The sequence below is a fragment of the Herpailurus yagouaroundi genome, unplaced genomic scaffold (genome assembly GCF_014898765.1).
Source record: "Herpailurus yagouaroundi ecotype Mexico unplaced genomic scaffold, PumYag 203, whole genome shotgun sequence".
In the NCBI taxonomy this organism is placed as follows: Eukaryota; Metazoa; Chordata; class Mammalia; order Carnivora; family Felidae; genus Herpailurus; species Herpailurus yagouaroundi.
Genome location: NW_024412434.1, coordinates 15449680 through 15472323, shown reverse-complemented (window position 1 = coordinate 15472323; position 22644 = coordinate 15449680). Strand labels below are relative to the sequence as shown.

The window sequence follows — 22644 nt, the reverse complement described above, 5'->3', positions numbered from 1 at the left end:
TTCTCTTCTCTTCTCTTCTCTTCTCTTCTCTTCTCTTCTCTTCTCTTTCTTCTCTTTTTTCTTTTTTTTTTTTTTTTTATTTTTTTCAGAGATAATGGCTCTGTTTCTATCCATGTTTGCTTTGCCTTCAGGCAGGGTTTCTTCATGGTAGCAAATGGTGGCACAGTAGTCGCAGGTCTCATACCTACATATCTCAGCAATCACAATAAGGGCAGTTATCTCCTCTTCACCTAAATTCCTACATGTCTCATGAATTGGTTCCTTTTAGGTTGTGTGCTTCTGGTGTTCCCCAGCTACTGTGGCCAGTAACAATGACATGGGCAGAATGGCTTGTGCCCAATGTCATGGAGGGTACCTGCTACAAAGCTTCTGGTAGTGAAGCACCAGACAGTAGGAAGGAGTTCTACATGTGACGAAGACACAACCAAATGCTCGTTACCTCCTAGAACCCAGGCAGTCGGTGTCATAATGTTCTGGAAAGGAGTGCTAGAAAACCACTAGGATATGAAATCTCTCTTGGGCTGCATGAAATCTTATTCATGCTTCTTTCTTTGTATCTCCTTTTTTTCCTCCTTTCTCTAAAGAACTTTTTTTATCTTTCATCAGGGTTGTACCCATAATTTGTATCTGATACCCAGAGTTCAATTGGAGGTTGGACGTTTACCTAGTACTTTTTCTTTTATCTTACTGTTAACATTTAATCACTGTTATCAAGATTTATATCTAAGGTCATATTTTTTCTTTTGGTCATGGGACAAAATCTATTTAGAATGCTGCATAGAAAATTCCTTTCCTTTATGTAGTCAGTTTTATATATTTCTAGCCTGATGACTTGAAAGGTACATGGAATTGTTTTCACTAGATTTCAAGAATAATCGCATTTTATTCAATTAGCACTTCAGTAACAAATGCATTAGACAAAATTCACATTCTAAACTTTAGGATTCAAATCACATACACTGTATTTGGCAAACATTATTCTTACATTCCTACATACATTCTCACAAACATTATCCTTACATTCGTAAAAACATTCATAAGACATGAATGTTTTTAAATTTATTTTACCTAGCAGACTCCTCAAATTGATAAGCACAATTATATTTTATGTTTAGAAAAAATTAAGTGCAGTCCAAGTTAGTCGAGAATCATATGATTTTTCTGGGTTTTCCTCAGTAAAATTGCCTTTTAAAACATGTAAATCTCTTCATTCAGTGAGAGCACAAAAATTAAAGGTTTTGTGACAGGCACCATTGTGATAATCAATAGTGAGAATTCAAATAAAAGTAGAATTTAATAACCCAAATTATAGGGGAAAAATGTATTATTTCCATTTCTGGGATCATTAACTGAAAGCAGGTCTTCATATAAAGACCTAGTTTTAAAGAAGAGAAGTTTGGGTTTGTTGTCACTCAGTAGTAATTATAGTTCAGGTTTTCAGTAAATAGCTCCAAAAGTGACATTTTGTTTGGGCAGCAATTAGATCCCTAGAATTACTGTGGTAAAAAGACTATTGTAAACAGAGTGTGTATTTTCCTCTGTGTTTTATTTATTTAACAATTTCCTCTAAAGAGGTTTATTTTATTTATTTTTAAATCTAATTCTCTTCCCTTAGAGGTTATTTAACTCCTCTGGCTATTTTGAAGAATAGTAATATTTCTAGTTGCATAATATCATTTTTGTTTGATTTTTAAAGAATTTTAGGGATAGTACCTCTAGGGTTTTGTGGGTTTTTTCTCCTTTTGAGGGCTTTTTTTTTCTTTTTAATGGAACTCTGTGTATAACTCTGGCAATTATTTACATTGGGTATATAGTGACTTAAATGCTTTTTTTTTCCCAGCCTGATTGAGATAGAATTTATATAGAACATTGTGTACATTTAAAGTATACATCCTGTTGATTTGGTGTACTATATACTGCAAAATGATTACACCATAGCATTAGCTAACACCTCCATCACATCACATAATTACCATTTATTTTTCGTGGTGAGAGATCTATTCTCTTAGCTACCTGCAAGTATATAATACAGTATTGTTAACTATAGTCACCATGCCGTGGATTACATCCCCAGAACGTATTTGTCTTATAACTGGAAATTTGTACTCTTTAGCCAACACCCCACAGCCCCTGGAACCACCATTGTCCTCTGTTTTTCTATGAGTTCAGCTACTGTATTGTATTGTATTGTATTGTATTGTATTTTTATTTTATATCTGTCTATTTACTTAGAGAGCACAAAAACCTGTGTGAGTCCAGGGGAAGGTTGGTGGGAAGGGCGAGGGGGGCAGAAGAAGAGGGAGGGAGAGAATCTTAAGCAGGCCCCATGCCCAGTTTAGAGCCCCATGCAGGTCTGGAGATCGTGACAACTGTGAGATCGTGACCTAAGCTGAAATCAAGAGTCAGTCACTTAACTGACTAAGCCACTCAGGTACCCCGAGTTCACCTCTTTAAGATTCTGCATATACGTGAGAACAGACAGTATTTGTCTTTCTCTGTCTAGTTTCTTTCACTTGGCGTAATGCCTTCAAGTTTCTTCCATGCTATCTCTGTTCTTGATGTGCATTATTCTTTTATTACAGGAGGACACAGATCACAATTACTATATATCTCGGATATATGGTCCCTCCGATTCAGCCAGCCGGAATTTGTGGGTGAACATAGACCAGATGGAAAAAGACAAAGTGAAGATCCATGGAATTTTGTCCAATACTCACCGGCAAGCTGCGGTAAGTGCTTTGACATTTTGAGTTTCCTTTTCTCTGCTATGAAAAAATTTTTGCTTTAATTGGCATATAAATGTTGTTTGTTACGATCACTTTTTACTATATAGTCCTGCAATTGCAATTTAGATTCATAATTGAATATAAGGTATTATAGAAAGTGAAAAAGAATTATTTTGAGAAGCCACTATCAATTTAACTATTAATTAATTAAATTAACCATTAATTTCTCTAGTAAGATAATGAATTGAATATTCAAAGTTGAGATTGCTCTTGGATGATTTTGTTTTCTTTTACTCTATGAATTTAGAGAGCATTTAAAAAATTTTTAATGTTGGGCGCCTGGGTGGCGCAGTCGGTTGAGCGTCCGACTTCAGCCAGGTCACGATCTCGCGGTCCGTGAGTTCCAGCCCCGCGTCAGACTCTGGGCTGATGGCTCAGAGCCTGGAGCCTGTTTCCGATTCTGTGTCTCCCTCTCTCTCTGCCCCTCCCCCATTCATGCTCTGTCTCTCTCTGTCCCAAAAATAAATAAACATTGAAAAAAAAAATTTTTTTTTTTTAAATTTTTAATGTTTATTTCTGAGAGTGAGACAGAGACAGAGCATGAGTGTGGGAGGGGTAGAGAAAGAGGGAGACACAGAATCCGGACCAGACTCCAGGCTCCAAGCTGTCAGCACAGAGCCTGACACGGGGCTGGAACCCACGAACCATGAGATTATGACCTGAGCCGAAGCCGGCCGCTAAACCCACTCAGTCACCCAGGCCTCCCGAGAACATTTTTTAAAAAGTTACATGAATTTGGCATCTGCCATTTTGCATGGGTTTATTACTTTCTTGGTCTGAAAAAGATTTCACCAGAAACATTTATGATTCAGATAACCAAATTAGGTATCTCAGTGAAAAAGTTTGATATAAAGGGCAAAAAAATTAAATCTGGAAGTCTCCGAACATGTTTCAGCCTGAGTTTATCCTTTACCAGCGTTGGCTCCTTAAACAAGTAATGTAACTTGTAACGAGGTGTAGTTTCTGTATAGTGGGGATGACAGGATATCAATTCAGGCCTCACTTACCGTCCTTGGTCAGTGGTATCCCATGCTACCTGTCAGGCTGAAAGCTTACATGGATTAGCTTTTCAATCTTCATAATAACCCTAGGATTTAAATATGCTTGCCATCCAGGTATTGTGGATGAGAGAACCGAGTAAGGGAAAAATCAAATAAGCTGCCTAGAGGCCTCCAGCTACCACTAAGTGATGAAACTCAGCTGTTAGCCTAGGCAGCCAAGCCCACACTCACAATGTGTCTGTAAAGTATATCCCACTTGGTTCCAGCAGTTTTTGATAGTCATTTTTCTCATAAATACCTGATTTAACATTTAGTGAAAAGTTATTTAGTTTTGCTATCACAGATAATACCAGTGATCTTACCATCAGTGAACTCATGTATTTTTCAGTTTGCTATGACAAAGGGAAAACACAACTTTGACCTTTCAAATGTTATGACCATTACTGACTTAACGATAGAACTAACAGACGGGGCACTTGGGTGGCTCAGTCATTTAAGCGTCCGACTTCAGCTCAGGTCATGATCTCACCGTTTGTGAGTTCGAGCCCCACATCAGGCTCTGTGCTGACAGCTCGGAGTCTGGAGCCTGCTTCAGATTTTGTGTCCCTCTCTCCTTCTGCTCCTCCGCTGCTCATGCTCTCTCTCTCTCTCTCTCTCTCTCTCTCTCCTCTCAAAAATAAATAAACATTAAAGAAGACAATTTCAAAAAGAAAGAGAACTAATGGAGTCAATGACTTTAGAGATATAAAATGGCACTGATTTGATGGTTATATCAAAATTTGGGGCCAAAATCCTTCATTGTATATGTGTAGACTTTCCTATTTCAAGAGAACAACTGCTAACAGCTAAAATGGAATTAATTATAACTCACCATGAGATTATTCACTGAATTGTCCGTGTAGAGCACATGTGGTCTGAGGCTGAGAGGCAAGCAAAGCCCCCATCTCCGCTGATGATGAATTCCATCATCCCTTTTCTTTTCCATATTCAGGCAACCCCAGACAAAATGACAGATTCAGAAATGATTCCCTGTTGGGTTTAGAACAAGATTTTCAAAGAGAAAATGAGAAAGTTTTAGATTAGGACAATGTCTATCAGAAATGTCTTGCATTTGACAATCTGCTCACAATATTGCAGTACCTAATACGCTTTGTAAAAGTTCAAATGTTGGGTGCATCCAATTGAAGTTTCCATAAATTGGCCCAGTTCTGCTGTCAGCCACAACGGATGAAATCTCGAGGCAGACAAAGAAGGTCATCGGTTAAAGTGTTAGCAGAGTTCTACTTACTCACTTTCCTTTGCTCTGCTCTCCCGAAAGTGCGGCCGCTCATGTGTCTTGTCTTGCCTTGGAGAATATTTTTTCTCGTTGGAGTAGGGTTCTCTTGGTTACCGTGTGACCTCAATTCTCTGATTAGTCTCAAGATAAATCATGATGCTGTAATGGTCCATTTTTCTTCCTGTTAGTGTGGGGGTGACACTTCGCTTTCGACACAAGCACAAAATCGTGAGCTTCAGCTTGGAAACTTATCTGGTATTCCATGCTCAGATTTTTAAATATGTATCACTGGTAGAAACATTTATTATTTCAGCTCTGTCATTGTCACAGCCTGTTTGTTTGTTTTGGTTTTTAACAGGAATTTTAGGGGCGCCTGGGTGGCTTCATTGGTTAAGCATCTGACTTTAGCTCAGGTCATCATCTCACGGCTTGTGAGTTCCAGCCCCATGTCAGGCTCTGTGTTGACAGCTCAGAGCCTGGAGCCTGCTTCAGTTTCTGTGTCTCCCTCCCTCTCTCCCTCTCCTTCTCTCTCTCGCAAAAATCAACATTAAAAAATTAAAAAGAAAACAACAAGAATTTTAGCCATCACCAAACATTTCTTAGAGTTAGAAATCGGTCCTGTACCCATTTTCCTGTTGTTATCAACAGAACACACACACACACACACCCCTAGGTCCACACTTCCCTTTACAACAATAGAATTGATAATATTTCTTAGTCTCCTTTTTCTTTCCTGGAAAAATTTGCCACATAGAGTCCTTCATTTAAGTAAGTCTTATGTCTAGGAACTTATAAATTTAGTTAATAGGTTACTTTTAAAAATATTTTTCTACATACGTTCTTGCTTTCTTAAGTGTGATGGTTAAGTATGAGTCTGAGATTTCCAAATTTTAAAGTGACTCGTGTTTAAAAATTTCCTCAGTTGGCCTCCCCACCTTTCCAATCTTGCCTGATTTGCTCCATTTCTGTTATGCCTTCCTGGGGGTAGAATCAGGTTTGGGGGGATGATGACAGAATTGTAATGCTAAGGTAGTAGTATCACCAGGGAGCTCAATACTGTCCATAAACCTTCTCCCTCCTACCCCCACACCATCCAGGCACCAAAGTACAGCTACTCTCTCCCTTGATGTTACTGAGAGGCTTTAGCAGAAGGGGAAATGGCAAATGGGAAAGAACACATTCACTTTATTAATCAGGCTCGTTGATGTCATAATCTTCATGATCCTTGATGCAAAGCTCTCTGGTAATTTAGTTGGAAACAGGACTTAAATTTAAGCCCTAAGGGAAGAGGGAGATTCTCAAATCTTACCACCAAATAATGTAGTTTTCATGCCCAAGAGCATGCATTCTTTCAGCAAATCAGACAAAAAAGAGAAAAGATATATGTGGCTAGGGGCATACTAAGGGCATTTGGCTAACTAACCCAGCTGTAGATAAGCAGGAGTTGAGTGAGAAAGCTAGAAGATTCGGTTTTCCTAAAGATGCACCTTCCCTCCTCCTTCCAGCTGCCTCAGAACTGTGCAGAGAAAGATAAAAAGCAGTGTCTGACTTGGAAGCATGATTTTTTAAAGAAATATTTTCCCTCCACCACCATCATTTATAAATGCAGTCTAAACAGCATGTTGGACTCTTACATTAATATTCTAGTAAGAGGAAGAGAGTAGAATTGGAGTAGGAGTTTTCCCTTTTCTCCTATCCACAAAAATATCTTATAATTTCAGGGCAGAGGAAAACTTAGAAATCATTTACCTCACATGTCGAAACACACTGATTTCTTTTCCCTTCTCATATATGGGTCATGTGGAAGCCACACACATTAGTATTTATATTATGTATGTATGCTACAATTTGATTATAGTCTCCCCGTTATCCTTTTAGGTTTAAATAACATTTCTTAAATCATTATTGCAAAAAAAGCAGATGTTAAAACCTAGTTTTAACTTTGACAGATTAAAGGAAAGAGCACGTTTTCTTAGACAAAGGAAAGTGAAAAATTTGTAAAAGTCCCTACCATATGGCATGCAACGAGCCAGACGCTTTATATTCAAATACTGGTACTTATTTGGATATTTTTGTCCTTTCTTCAAAGTCACCCAGTTGTCAGACTGCAGATCTAGAAGCTTCTGACTATAAACCTGGGAACAAGTCTGGATTTATTTCTTCTCCTCTGTGTGGACCTTCAAACTCCAGTTTTGATATTTTCTTCTATATTTCTATATCCATATTACTTAATATATTGCTTGGGCACAAAGTTTGATTCAATAGCCAGTCAAATTAAAACTATTTTGCTTTCTGAAACCACAGTTTATGAAATTCTGATTCACAGCTTCTAGAGAAGTACCACTATCCTGGTGGAAGGAATCCAGGGTTAGAAGTCATGAAACCTTGGCTCCAAAACTCATTTTCTTGGTTTCTGGCCTCTCTGTGCCTCAATTTTATAACCTGGAAGAAAGGGGGAAAAAATGCCTGCCTTGACTATCCTCTAGTGCTATTTTGAGACTAAAAATGAAATGGATATGAAAGGACACTGAAAATATCAAATAAAAATGAGATTGTAAGGCAGTGCTATTTGAGAGTCTTTATTCTTTATAACAAGAAATAACCCCCAAATAAGTTAATTACCAAGTGATCTCTAAGAGTCTCCGATAGACAGATATGTATCTATATATTTATATCTATATTGTAACCCCTCCCCTCTTTTTTTTTTTTTTTTTTTTTTTTTTGGCCAAGAAGACACCAGTGTGCTTTTGGCCAGACATAAACACATTCTTAACTTAAAAAAAAAATATCTATATGTTGGTAGGAAGACTGATACTTTATATAAGAAACCCCAGCAACATGAAATGAAATTCTGTTCCCTCTCTATCATAATGCAGGTAAGGTTTTTTGTGAGATTTGTATGGTTTTTGATGTGGTCTTTTTTCTTTTTAATTTTAAAAATCGGACTGTTCTTGGTGGAGATCCTCAGACTATGTGAATATACACAGAAACCTTCATTTAAAAACTTAAGTCTTCTGGGGTTTGTTTGTTTGTTTTTTCCAAGAAAATAACATCATTTCAGCTAACACCTCCATAGGTCTCCTGTTGGCATAATGCTGATGTTGACGGGCTAAATGTGAATGTCCATGGTGACAGCTTGGTTTCTGGCCTCTCTGTGCCTCGTTTTCTCATTCTGCACAATTTCTTTTTTTTTCCTGTGCATCAGAAAATCTGTTGATAAGTGCTGATTTTTCTAAATGATTAACTCAAAAGTCTACTTAATTTGCTATCTAGATTAGGCTACTCTCTAGACTACACATTTTTGCCTCAGGTCTGTTCACACTAACAGTTAAGTTGTTTTTATTTATTTTCACTTTGGCTGCTTGAATACACTTGCTGCTCTAGTGTTTGAATTGCTCCGTTTCAGCCAAGACATTTACAGTTTATCAGCTTGGCCTTATTTGCCTTTGTTCTTAGGATTTTCCTCTAGTTTAATAACAGACCAGGATGAGTTTTGCCTGCATGAGTCTTTCTAACTAAATTTTTAAGTTTAATTAGTTGATTTTATTATTATTATTATTTACTTAAGTCACTTATCTTTGAGACTAATTCTCTCTGTCCTGAAGAAAGTATTATTTGAGGGCCCTTTTGGAAAATAAGGGAATGGTGAGGTGCCTGGGTGGCCCAGACAGTTAAGTGTCAGACTCTTGATTTTGTCTCAGGTCATGATCTCATGGTTCATGGGATCGAGCCTCGTGTCTCCCTCTGTCCTGACAGCACAGATCCTGCTTGGGGTTCTCTCTCCCCCTCTCTCTCTGCCTTTCCCCTGCTTGTGTGCACGCATGCACGTGCTCTTTCTCTCTCTCTCTCAAAATAAACATTTTTTTTAAAAAACAGAAAATGAAGACATCTCTTTGTTCCATTCCACAAAACTAACATGAGATTAGAGTAAATGAGTTCTGTTCCTCTGTATCCCAGGGAAATGAGCTGGTCCGCCTGCCTTAAAGCCAGTAAATAAATACATGTAAAGATCTATTCCTTCTCCTGCTGATGGTTGTAATGGTACAGATTAAACATCCTCACCTAATGTGCTGAGTTTAGTAAACTCCTTTTACTTATATCGTCATCTAAACAGATGTATAGTAGTGATTATTTAAGATACCCTTGAGACCCTTCCTGAATCTAGGAACCACCTCAGACATAGAAGCGATGTTGGAAAGTTTTAAGATAGTTTTATGAAGCCCACAGTGATCAGTTTTCATGTGTATAACAAGACTTTGTTTTCCAAATCAAGAACATTTTTTTTTAATTTTTTTTTCTTCTCAACGTTTTTTATCTATTTTTGGGACAGAGAGAGACAGAGCATGAATGGTGGAGGGGCAGAGAGAGAGGGAGGCACAGAATGGGAAGCAGGCTCCAGGCTCTGAGCCATCAGCCCAGAGCCCGACGCGGGGCTCGAACTCCCGGACCGCGAGATCGTGACCTGGCTGAAGTCGGACGCTTAACCGACTGCACCACCCAGGCGCCCCGAGAACATTTTTTTTTAATCACACATGATTTTATTCTATTTCAGTTCAATTTCATCTTATTTCTCCATATTGTGTCTTTAGTGGACGGGCACCATTATTTCTATAAAATTACAGTCATAGGGGTAACCTTAATTTCATCATCTGTTACCAATGATGGCTGTAAAATATTCTAGATAAAGGAATCTCTGCCCAGCTTTCAAAGTCACAAGTGAGGCAAACACTTGAGGCTTCTGTGAAATCGTAGAAGATTTCATTCACATTAAACTTTTACAATCATAAAGCTATAAAAATGGGATCCCACAGCCATATCTCAGATGGAATAAATAATTTCATTTACTCTTGTTTTCTAGATTCTCTTCTCCAACCTATTTTTGATCATCTTTTCTGAGATCTCTCCGTGAGTCCGTGAAGACTTAATAACAGTTAATTTTAGAAAAGTGACCACAAAATATATTCTCACCCTGAAGTTATAAAATGATAAAGCTTTCACATGACTCTTTTGCAGGGAAATATTTTGTAACACTGAAAACTTAACAAAATGTAAATGGAATGGAATGCTCTTTAAGAGAGAACACAACTAAAAGCAAAGAGACTTAATTCTTGTGAAAAATCTTAAAGTACAGAAGATAAAAGATAAAAGACATTTTGGGATTGGGATTGCTTGGACAAGCTAGTATGTTAGTATCTTTTAAAAATATTGGTTATACCAATTTTTGTTATCTTTCTTTTTGTCTATTTCTTCTTACCAAAATATAGCCTATTGCTTACTAGGGAAAATAGTCAAAATCTCACATGGTTTGTCCATAAATTATCATCCTGTTAGAACTCCTGCTTTGCCTGGGTTTCCAGCCTCAGAAAGCTGGTGTCTTTTTCTTTAGTGGAGGTTGTCTGTTAAAATGCCAGTGGGACTAGAAGTGAACCACCTGTAGCCACTCTCAATTGGTGATGAATCGCCAGGAATTCCTTATTATGAAGCAGCTGCCTGAGAAAAAATGTCAAGTAAGCTTCACTGCTGATAAATGGGGCAAGAGTTAGCCACCGGAATCCTGATACCCTGCAGAGTAGGCTGTAGAGATTGGTAGGTTTTCCTATGGGAGCAGCTCTTAGAAGCTGCGTTGGGAGGGCATACATTTTTACACAGCTTTTGAAAAATCCAGAAGTTGCTAAATGTGACCAATTATTAAAAATTGGTGAGTCTGCATAAACAGTATGGAGGGTTTCTTGCATTATTTTTGTAACCTCAATTTGAAGTTATTTCCAAATAAAATCTTAAAAAAGAGAAATTAACCAAGAAAGATGAAACGTTAAAATTGAACTTGGCCTAAATTTCAATTTCACCCCGTCATCAAGTTTTGAATTAGTTACTCTCCTGATGAATTTGGCCTTCACTGAATTCCAGATCTGAACATATCAGTCAAAAAGCGGCTTGATACTGTGTTTAGATATGCAGACTTAGAAAACAGGCTACCTGGATTTGAGTCCCCCAGCTTTGCAAACTACAACCTAGGTGACTTTGAGTGTGTTATTTGCTCTGCCATCTCTTTTCTCCTCTGTTAAATGGGAAGGATAATTGTACCTACCTTCTCAGGTTGTCATTAGTATTACACGATTTAACGTTTGTGCAATGCTTAACTCCGTGGCGTCCATTCCATTAATATTAACAATCACCATGCAAACATTTAACTTTTTTAGTTATTTTCCACTGACAGGGAAGAAGGGAAGACAGTGTTTTTCCTGCCCTGCCCCATTGGAAGATCACCAGTCAAGGACTTAACAGAAGAGTGTCATTGCCCTCAGATGTAGTGTGGCCACAAATCGTTGCTTGGGTCCTGGCTAGTAGGTACCTCTGGGCTTCAACTCCTGAAATGGAAATTTCCAGGCCATGTAACTGTTACCAGGTGAAGTGAGACCATGTTATCCAGAATGAAGTCTGTATACCCTTTTAACACATTTCACACTTGCCAAACTTTCCTTACAGCAATAGTCTTAGTGTTTCAAAGACCATGATGTGACATCGAGACTTGCTGTTCAAAGTGGGGTCCCTGGGGCAGTATCAGCAGCCCTGGGAGCTTGTTAGAAATGCAGAATTTCCACCCCTTTACCCCCAGACCTACAGAATCAGAATCTCTATTTTCTTTTTTAATTTGAGAGAGAGAGAGAGAGAGAGAGAGAGCACGGGAGCGCACACACTTAAAAGCAGAGTGGGACGGGGCAGAGAGAGAGAGGGAGAGAGGGGATTTTATGCAGAGTCCAAGCTCAGCATGGACACGACATGGGGCTGCATCTCACAACCCTGAGACCATGACCTGAGCCAAAATCAAGAGTTGGACACTCATCTGACTGAGCCACCCAGGCGCCCCCAGAATCTATATTTTAACGAGAACCCTTGGTGATTATCATGTACACTTCAGCGTGAGAAGCCTGGCAGAATCCACTGCCTTGCTTGTAGAATAGTGTGAAAAATCCAGAAGTGGCTTCTGGTTCTCACCCTCCACCCACGTACCCTCCAAAGGCTGCTTTATAAAATCCTGTTATTTTTTTCTCTGTGCCCTTCAACAGTGTTCCTCCACACCCGGCCGGAATGGTAAATATCCCCACAAACTAATTTGAATAATTCTCAAACTGTGCAAATACAGGCAAGCAACTGTAAGCCACGTGTTTGCTGGAAACCATGAAATGTGAGAGGTCAAAAGATATGGTGATAGTTCACTTAACCCCAGTTCATCTGAACGAGTATCAGGTAACTGCACAATGATTGCATTTTGTTTCCTAGCATGTGAACGGTCCTGTGCAGCTCATCATTCAATGTGCAGGGTTAATTTTAAATTCTTGGTTCTGTTACCAAAAAAGTACTGAAGCAGTTAGAATTTCCAACTCAGAAAATCAATTCAATTGATGGGCTTTATTCCTAAAAGGAATAGCCCGGCTCTTGTCCGTATATTTACGTATTGATTAGCCCCTTCTCGTGAACATTGTGATCTTTTAATTAGGCTTCCAGTGTTTTTAGTCTCTGGATTAACGACCCATGTCCCATCCACTCCTCCAAGGGTGTGAGAGTTGGTTAAAATTCCATTTTTATTAAAAAAAAAAAAATTCTCCGTGGGGAAAAAAAAAAAAAACATTGTGAGTTATACTGCCCACAGCAGCTACTTTATTTCTGAAATACACTCAGCTCAATTATGGTTTTGAAGCCAGATTTTCCTTTAGGGGATATCAAAGAAGTTTGTATTGCTGTTGCGTCCATGTATATCCCTCTCCGTTACCCATTTCTTCCTTTCATGTTTGCTTTTTGTGGAAGCCTGTCCATTCACATGTTTCTGTTTCTATAGCTACATACGTGCATACGTATGGGGTCCTGTTTATACCACTCTCCTGTCCTTTAGTTTATATCACTCTCCTGTCCTTTATATTACTTCTTATATTATTGTGTAAGGAGATCGATTTCAGTTAAATAGGTGAATAAACCAGTTAACAGCCAATTACCATTGAGAACTGTAAAAAAGAAAGCAAAGGTTCTGTGAGTTAGGAAAACTGGCCCCTGAATCCCTCCTTGGAGGGTAAGAAATGGATGCACCTAAACCCCAAATGTGCAAAAAAAAAAAAAAAACACAAAAAAAAAACAGTGGAGTCCAGGCTGTGCCCATCTGGTGAGAGGGCACCTGCATGGCTCCATCAGGCTTCAGTGGCTTGTGGCTCAGCGTGGCTCTGCCCAGCACTGCTCCGTTGTCCGTGCCCAGCACTTTCATCTGAGAAGACTGTACCTTCTTCAGATTTTCTCTCTTTTTTTTTTTATGGCTTTGGCCTCATGCATCTGGGAGCCTTCTGACTATGTCTTATTATGACTACATTTTAAAGGAAATTATTGTCTACTAAGAACAAAAACATGAATGACTGACAGTATTAAGGGTCCCAGAGAGAAAACACAGTTATGGGAAGTCTGATAACAGGTAGGAAAAGAAGAACCTGCTATAAAAGAAGGGAGATAGTATGATATAGTGGTCAAAACTCAAGAGATGTGGAGTCAAACATTTGTGGATTGAAATTCTCGCTCTGTTACTTCTAGTAGTTTCAACTTATTACTTGTTTTTGTTTGTTTGTTTTTGTAAAGTTTCTTTTTAATTTCAGGCTTATTTAATGCGGGGGTGGTGCCTGGGTGGCTCAGTCGGTTAAGCTTCTGGCTTCGGCTCAGGTCATGATCTTGCGGTCTATGGGTTTGACCCCCACACTGGGCTCTGTGCTGACAGCTGGAACTGAGCCAGCTCTGAGCCTGGAACCTGCTTTGGATTCTCTCTCCCTCTCTCTGTCCCTCACCCACTCATGCCCTCTCTCTCTCTCTCTCTCTCTCTCTCAAAAATAAATAAATAAATAAATAAATAAATAACTTTCAAGAAATGTTGAAAGAGTTCCCATATAGCTTTCCTCAGTGTTAACACCTTATATGCTTATGGTACAATTGTTGATAACAAGAAGTCAACACAGCTACTGTACTCTTAACCAGTGTAAGGCTTCATTCATATTGGTTAATTGTCCCAAACCATCCATTTTTCTTCTTCAGAATCCAGTCTACGACCTACATCACATGCATTTGTCCAGTCTCCTAGCCTCCTTCAATCTATGACATTTCCTCAGTCTTTGTCATTCATGAACTTGATACTTTTAAAGGGTATTGGATAGTTATTTCATACAGTGTCGCTGATTTGGTGTTTGTCTGCTATTTCTTCCGTGTTTTAACACAGGTCTCTGTTTTCAGACCAAATTACTTTTTGTGGCATTACAGAAATGGCATTCTGTCCTTACTTGTGCATCGTATCAGAAGGTACATGATGTCACTATTCCTGGTTCTGGTGATGTTAACTCTGATCACCTGCTTCAGGGGATGCCTTCTAGAATTTGCTCCTTCACTATAAAGTTACTGTGTTTCCTTTTATCATTATCAAATATCTTTCTTGAAGATACTTCCTGACTATGCAAGTTTCCTGTTTCTTATCTTACTTTCGCCTTCTAATGTTAGCATTCATACTTGCTAAATATAGGCAAAAATACTTAGCATAACGTCTAATATATTAAATGCTAACTGCATTTTCCTACCAACAGTAAATATAGTAGTTATGATTATTTCAATATAACAGAAATGAGGGCATCATAACATTGCTCAGACACATATTATTGAATTGTGGTATAATTCTATTAGTAAAGCAATTTGCCTTCATTGATGTTAAACACAACACATATTACATCACTTCCAACTATTAGGAATCAAATAAGGAGCTATTTTTCTTTTAGAAAAAATAATGCAGATCTCATTTTTCCAATAATGATGATAATATCCCACTAATTTGAGAGACCCAAGGTAGAAATATGTGCCCCTCAAACATAATATTGTTTAAATGATTAAAAATAGAATGCTGAGGGGCACCTTGATGGCTCAGTTGAGTCGGTGTCCAACTCTTGATATCAGCTCAGGTGGTGATCTCACAGCCTTGAGATTGAGCCCCACAATGGGCTCCACTTTAGCATGGAGCCTGCTTGGGATTCACTCTCACTCCCTCTGCCTCTCCCCCACCGACATGCTCGTTCTCTCTCTCTCTCTCTCTCTCAAAATAAATAAATAAACATTTAAAAAATAGAATGTTGAAATATGTGGATAGAAATTAGTGATCAATTAATGAATTCATTCTTGCAAAAATGAATAGTCCCTAAATTCTTTGGACCATTTCCTATCATGAACTCATGAAATTAGCAATTACTTAAAGTTTAGTTACTACTAATTTTCTTGCCACAAGCTTTTCACCAGGATTATGTCTTATACAAATGACATAAAGACTTGGGGGAACCAGAAAAATGTAGCTTTACTACCGTACATAAGAAACTGTCTTCAAACAAAAAGTTTTTATTAACAACATTTTAAAAAGTAGCTTTTAGAATTATAAGTGTGCCCACTCCGTATTCTTAATTTGTATTAGGTTTCTGTCTTCAAGGTCTTACCGGCATTGACAAATTAATTTATCATTGTAATACCACTGAGAAATAGGCAAGCAAGTTAAACTGGAACAGTGTTTACTTAGGATTACAATTCCTCTGTTATTTAAAAAGAGTTAGCAGAGATCGCAATAATTAGTCTGAAAACAGATAGCAATAGGCATAAGAACAATATGTAAAAGAGACAACAAGAAGTGCCTTGGAAATCTGAGAGGATAGCCCTAATGGAGCCTGATGGTCTGTTCCCAAGAGTATTTTCATGGGGCATGTTGTAGGAGGGCATGATGTGGTTTTAAAGGTCACAGTCATACATGGCTGTACCTGCCATAAATCTGTACCCAACTGTCTGGATTCTCTTCATATACTTCTACAGACTCTTCAAAGAATGTTCCGTTAATTTATCCTTCCCCAGATGAAGAATATCTGTCTCGAAATTACCATTTCTCCTTTCAGATAATTCACTCCTTTCCACCGAGTGTAAGAAGGTAGCCAATTCAGTTGATTCTAGGTGTGTTGCCCATGCTCTTGAAATTTTCACTTCTAAGCTTTTATTTTGTATTTTGCCCAGACTGTTAATTTAGTTATGTGACAGGTTTCCCAAACCCTTACCCCTTTTACATGGAATATCTCTTAAGGGTTGAGATCCAAGATAGGATAATGCTCAGGGTCTGGTAACTACACCAGGGTTTCAATATTATGCTTGCTTTTGTTTACAGTGGCTTTGTGACAAATCCAGGGTTCTGGTTAGCCTTTCTGGTTGCAGAAGTGTCCCATGTTGCATATTCAACTTGGGGTCATTCTTACTGCTTTTTTATTACGTGAAGAATGCTTAAGTCATTAATCTTCTCACACCTAACCAAAATAGCTCTTTATCTCAATTGATGGCACAATAGTCCACTAGTCACCCCGCTACAAACCTGTCCTCTTTCCTAGACTATCCTCCCTCACTCCCGATTTAAATGTCCTTCCAATAATCATAAAGTCCTTTCAGTTTTGCTTTCTTTCTTTTTTTTTTTTTAATGTTTATTTTTGAGAGAGACAGAGAGTGTGAGTAGGGGAGGGGCAGAGAGAGAGGGAGACACAAAATCAGAAACAGGCTCCAGGCTCTGGGCACAGAGCCCCATACGAGGCTCGAACCCGGAAACCACGAGATCATGACCTGAGCCGAAGTCAGACACCAACCGACTGAGCCACCCAGGCTTTCAGTTTTACTTTCTACCCCTATTTTGACCTATCGCTTCTGCTTCCATGCCTTAAGGTCTCATCTGGCTAACTTCCGTTTGTCATTTTAAAAGAGTTTCAGTGACATCTCCTCTGGGTTAGGTCGCCTGCCTTGGGCCTTATTCTGCCCCTGCCTAGCCCTATTGTTTATCCTTAGGTGATGTTCTCCTGCACCACTTTGTGAACTCCTCAAAGGAAGGAATGGGTGGGACCTATTGACTGTTGTATCCTCAGCCTCTGATTTAGGGACTGGTATATATAAGGTGCTAAGTAAATGTTGTCAACTGGATGAACGAGTAAAAAACTTTTCTTCAGTGACCCGCATGCCTGTTTTATCTACCATACTGAGGAAAAATAATGATCTAATTACCCAGGGGTAATGATATTGAATATATAATCATTTAGTGTCAAGGCACTCCATGAGAACAAACAAACAAACAAATAAACAAAAACCACAAAGCACTCCCTGGGGGGGAGAAAAAGCACTCTATAAAATTCCAGAGCTTTTGTTTTTTCTGTTTATGTTTTAATATTTTTCAGTTATGTGTTTTAAGGAGGGATAATAATAATTTTCAAAAACTTGCCTTTATGTATGACTTTTCTCATCGCTTTAACATCTCAGTAATTAAGAGCATTGCCATCGCTGTCCACCACATGTGGGTTCAAATTCTAGTTTTCCTCTTAAGCTGTTCTTAACCACTCTGACACTAAGTTAGTTTCACTTTGATGCAGTTATTGTCTGAATCTTATGCAGTTGCTTTATGTGAGTCTGTATATGTAGAGAATGCTAGGGAGGATATCGTAAGAAGGCATACCTTGAGCTGAGAAGTCAAAGTAGGAGTTTCTGCGGATGTGACCTAGCTAGTCCCTGTTGATGCTTTGTCCCGTATCCCTTCTGCCTCCTTGAGTTCACCTGAAACCATGGAGGGCAGTTCTAATATATCAGAAACTTACCAGCTCAAGTGCTGTGTCTCTTCTTTCTGTCCGAAGGCCCAAGCACAGAGAGTCTGGGGGAGGAGGGGAATTAACCTCTCCAGTCGGTAGGAGATGGGAGTTAATGGATAAATGTCCCAGCATCCTGACATCCAGTGAGAAGATTCTAAGGCATGTTTTCCTTCTTGTTTCTCAGAGGCTCTCCAAGAGGAGAACTGGCTATAACAGTAACATACCTAGTAGTGTATCTACTACTGATTGCTCTTTTCCTTGTCTCACTTTTCCCACTTTCTGTAACAAATACTTCCTGATTCCTTTCCAAACAAACTATCTGCCCCTAAATCCTTACGTCGGAGTTGGTATTGGGGGTGCCAATCAAACTAAGCCAAGGCTTAAAGAATATGGAAGCCATGGCCAACCAAGTTTGAAAGACTATGACAGTCATAAGCGACAGCTTGTAGCAGTACCAGAACCAACGCTTAAAGGTGGCAGGTTCAAGGGAACTAAAAGAAAGCTCTAGAAGACTTGCTGGAGCAGAAAATGTGAAGGGAAAATTGTGAGGCAGCAGGGGCCAGTTAGTGTTGGGCCTTAGAACACATTGTCACCATTTTGACATGATTTCAGAGAGGGTTGGACCTGGATTGAATGATTTCAAGTGGGGGAGTGATGTGCTAGATAATATGGAGAATGACTTCTAGGGGAATTGGAGCCAAGCCTAGGAGGAAGTTATTAGGAACCTACATTTGGAAAGTATTATCCACAGAGAAATGGTGGATTTCACCGTTATTGAGAAGGTGGCATCTTTCTAAATTTGCATTGCTATTCCTTCAGTGTCCGTGAAGCAGTCATGGTGGTAACTAGGGTAAACTGGTCCTTTACACAGGGAAGCATTTCAATTATTGATACTGTTCTTCAGAATAATATATTAACAAAATTTCCTTGAGAATGTCTTTATTTCTCAAGAAAAGTCAAACTTACATATGTGTGTGTCTCATTCTTCTTTTAAAAATATTGAAAGGTTTGTGGTGGCAGAGACACTAATATCCTATTCCTCTGGTTCATCTTTGGTAGAGTAATTGATAGCATTTGTGAGTAATACATATTTAAACCAAACTCCTACTCTGGAAGTAAGGGTTCCGAAGGGTGATGAATTTTACCAGTTTGCTCATGAGCATGGAAATAAATTACAACGATGAAGAGCAATATACCACAGAAAGCGCCTTTATAAAATTATTTTGGATGTCTTTTATGAGATACCCAATTTTGCCATCGGAAGCTTTTGTTTTAGGGTTATTAGTAACCACTCATTTCAGTTAGTGCCGTGAAAATGGGTTTTGTTGTTCCCATCAGTCAGCATAAAATAAAAATGGTGATAAACCCTCTCAGAAGATGCAGCTCTCATTACAAAGGAGGGAATGAAAACCTAATTGAAAGTTACTGTAAATTTTGAATCATTAATTCCATGCCAAATAAGTCATTAGAAATCTCTGATGGATGTAAAAACGCGATCATTTGCAAAATTGGAATGAGCAAAATTCAATCTAGATATACCTCTCTATTTTTTTTTAATTTGTATATTGGGAGAGCTGTAATATAGACTGTTGAATTTCAACATGAAAACCTTTTGCTGTAGGTAATTTGTGTGTGCTTTTGGGCTCTAAACCAGGTAATTAATTTCTTTCTGTCTCCTTTTATTTTAGTTGGTCATTTTTGTTATAACTCACTTTTTTCTTGCTCCTTGCCTAATAATAATATATCTGGTTTGTATCACTTCAAACATATGAAAAAATCTAAGGTTTTTTGTTTTGCTTTGTTGTGTTTTGTTTTTATTTTACTGTGTATAATATATATATTTATTATATAAATTATATGTGTATTTAATATATAAATATATGATATAAAAATATAAATACATACATATTTTTTTTATTTTTTTTTCCAACATTTATTTATTTTTGGGACAGAGAGAGACAGAGCATGAACGGGGGAGGGCCAGAGAGAGAGGGAGACACAGAATCGGAAACAGGCTCCAGGCTCTGAGCCATCAGCCCAGAGCCCAACGCGGGGCTTGAACTCACGGACTGCGAGATCGTGACCTGGCTGAAGTCGGACGCTTAACCGACTGCGCCACCCAGGCGCCCCTAAATACATACATATTTTATAAATAATACAATAATAAGTAAAACTACATATATATGTATGTACATATGGTCCCTTTTTTCGAACAAAGAGGGGTGAAATTTATGAGCTTTCTTCTTAAGTCTCTCCAGTTTTCTTCTAAAGTAGTTAAGTAGGCAAAGTAGTTCTCCAATAAGCAGCATTTTTTTATTCTTTGACTCTGTGCTTTTTAAAGTGGACATAATATACCAAATACAGAGAGTTTATCACACCAAAAATAAAAATATCTGCAGGTCTAGATCAGAGTGCAAGCTATCTTGTTACATGAAACCGCCTTTCATTATGAAATGTACAGAAGACAAATTGAATACATAATTACATAAAATAAATTTTTTGCTGTCTTATTCAGTGAAACTTGATAGATGACATGTTCTACTGTGTTGGAGAAAACTAATCAAACTAAAAATAGAATCCTAAAATAAATTGCTCACCATGATGACTGAACTGATTCTCAGTGGACGACTAAGAGAATTGGAGAGAATAGCTTGAATCACAGTTGAAAGTTCCAGATTCTTTTTGTAAGCGAAGAACAGACCAATAGACCATCACAGTCAACTTTTTTCTTCTCACATACTTCGAACACTTAATTACCAGAGAAAAGAAATCCTTTATTACCACCAGGGATTCAAGGTCGAACAGTCAACTACAATAATAGTAGTTCAAAGTAGAAGCATCATTTTTTTTTTAACTGGAAGGCTTTCATTTTACATTTACGATTATGTACATTATTGATTTTCTTTTCTGGTTGTTGTTCCTTGCAGAGAGTGAATCTGTCCTTCGATTTCCCATTTTATGGCCATTTCCTACGTGAAATCACTGTGGCAACTGGGGGTAAGTGTTTTTCTACCCATCCACCCTAAATAATCTACAGTTTCACTATAGTTATTTTTAATTTACTTTACATTTCAAGAGGGACATTTATTGGGAAAACCATTGCCTTCTATCACAAAGTCATGGGTGTAAATCAAATCTAAGAAAGAGTATACCTATTGGAAAAACTTCAGCAGAAAAAAAAGGTGGAGTTATAATTTTCAGCTTAGATTCATCTGTTTTCTTTCTACTTTTTTTTTCCTTCTTTTTCCTTCTATGTTTTAATTCATCTTTGGTAATATGGTAAGACTGCATAAATGGGAATAGACCTAGAAAAGAAAAAGGTGTTTAAGGAACCTGCTGTGGTATTTTTCTTTCTTTTAATGTATGTAATTGATTAATATAAATATGTATACACACATCCTCATTATATTACCTTTAATTATTTGCCCCCCCCCCACTCTTTAATACCACCTATGTTGACTGGCAACTAATTTGAATTTTAAAAGTAAACACTGAGATTCAGTTGGGATTCTTTTAGTTTTATTTTTCTGCACAACCTTTGGAGATTAGTATAGAGATTAGCAATACTCTAGAAAGGCAATTATCGTTTTTTTAGTATATCCCAGAAGTCAGAAAAATTTAATCCTTGAGTGCTACTAGCAGAGATAAGCAAAAGGCCAGAGAATATCCCTGTGTTCTGAGGGAAAAACATAAACATGGAAGCGTAAGTCAAGAAATAAGTTAAAAGAAAACCAGAGGTGGAATGGACTCTACATACAGAGCACCCATGTCTAATGCACCTGGGACAGGAGTCCCTTTCCTTCACCAGGTTTCATTATTGATCTTCTGAATGGTAAGGAACTCATGTGGATCACTCGTGCCACATTTTAATATAAAATTTAGAAGATACATAGGATTCAGAATAAGACTTATAATCAGAAATATCAACAAACAAACAAAAGTTTTTGAGCACCTACTCTGAACAATGGGAAATAAAGCTATGTCTGCCTTGGGATTATATAGCCTAGGGGACTATTAGAGTGAAGCAAAATGTGGGGGTTCCTTAGAAAATACATATGATGAAATATGGGTTTCCAGGGATGACAAAGCTGAGCCATCTGTGAAAGTCCAGTAAGACTTTATAGAAAAATTGCTGTTTATGATATTTCTTCAATGATGTCTCCGTTTCTGTGGTTATGTAGGGAAGGAAGGGTAGGTCCCATGGAAGAACATCTTGAGTAAATACACAGAAGAAGAAATGGGTAAGGTGTATGTAGGATAGCAAATAACTGAGTTTGAGAGAAGCTGGAAGTAGATTTACAAAAAAAAAAAATGTGGCATATTAAGAAGAGAAAGGTAGATTGGGACAATTTTATATATTGCCTCAAGAGTCTATGTGAGTCATTAGTCCTTAATTAGTAAGTAATAAGCTTTAAGAAGATGAACCCAGACGTTTGTATAATGCCTTCAAGTGTAAAAAGACTGGGGTTGCTACATATAATTGGAAGGATATTGCAATAGTTTGTGTGGCACATATTGAGAGCTTTGGCAAGTCTGTGGCTTTTTCAAATCAAGGGAGAGAAATGATGCTGTCAGCAGAAATCACAAACTCAAGCAGAAGAGCTGGTTTTAGGGAATGCCAATGGCTTCAGTTCTGACACTATTAAATTTTGTGTAAAGAAAGGACTAAATATAAGCAAAATTCACACAAGGACCATGTCTTTTTGAGCTTGCCATGCATTTCTGTGCTAGTATGATGCATGGCACTTAATAGACACTTAATTAATGTGTTGAAGGATTGAGATAAAAGGAAAAAGGTAAAAATGAAAGATGGCCCCTGACACTATGAATTACATCATGCTTCCTAGCATCTTTGAAGTATGATATGAACATGGCTATTTTATAAGCTGGACATTAAGCACATTTTCTAACATCTGAATTTTAAAAAG

General features: G+C 38.0%; 1 protein-coding gene across 2 annotated transcripts in view; it reads left to right on the top strand.

The window, feature by feature from the left end:
• The window catches only part of PLXDC2 (plexin domain containing 2), a 457733-nt gene that overhangs the window by 234803 nt on the left and 200286 nt on the right, over window positions 1-22644 (top strand). For both annotated transcript variants that reach the window (XM_040451269.1, XM_040451268.1), the window contains exons 3-4: window positions 2583-2729; window positions 20644-20713. In XM_040451269.1, coding sequence (XP_040307203.1) covers window positions 2583-2729; window positions 20644-20713 — 217 coding nt within the window. The remainder of the gene's footprint in view (window positions 1-2582; window positions 2730-20643; window positions 20714-22644) is intronic.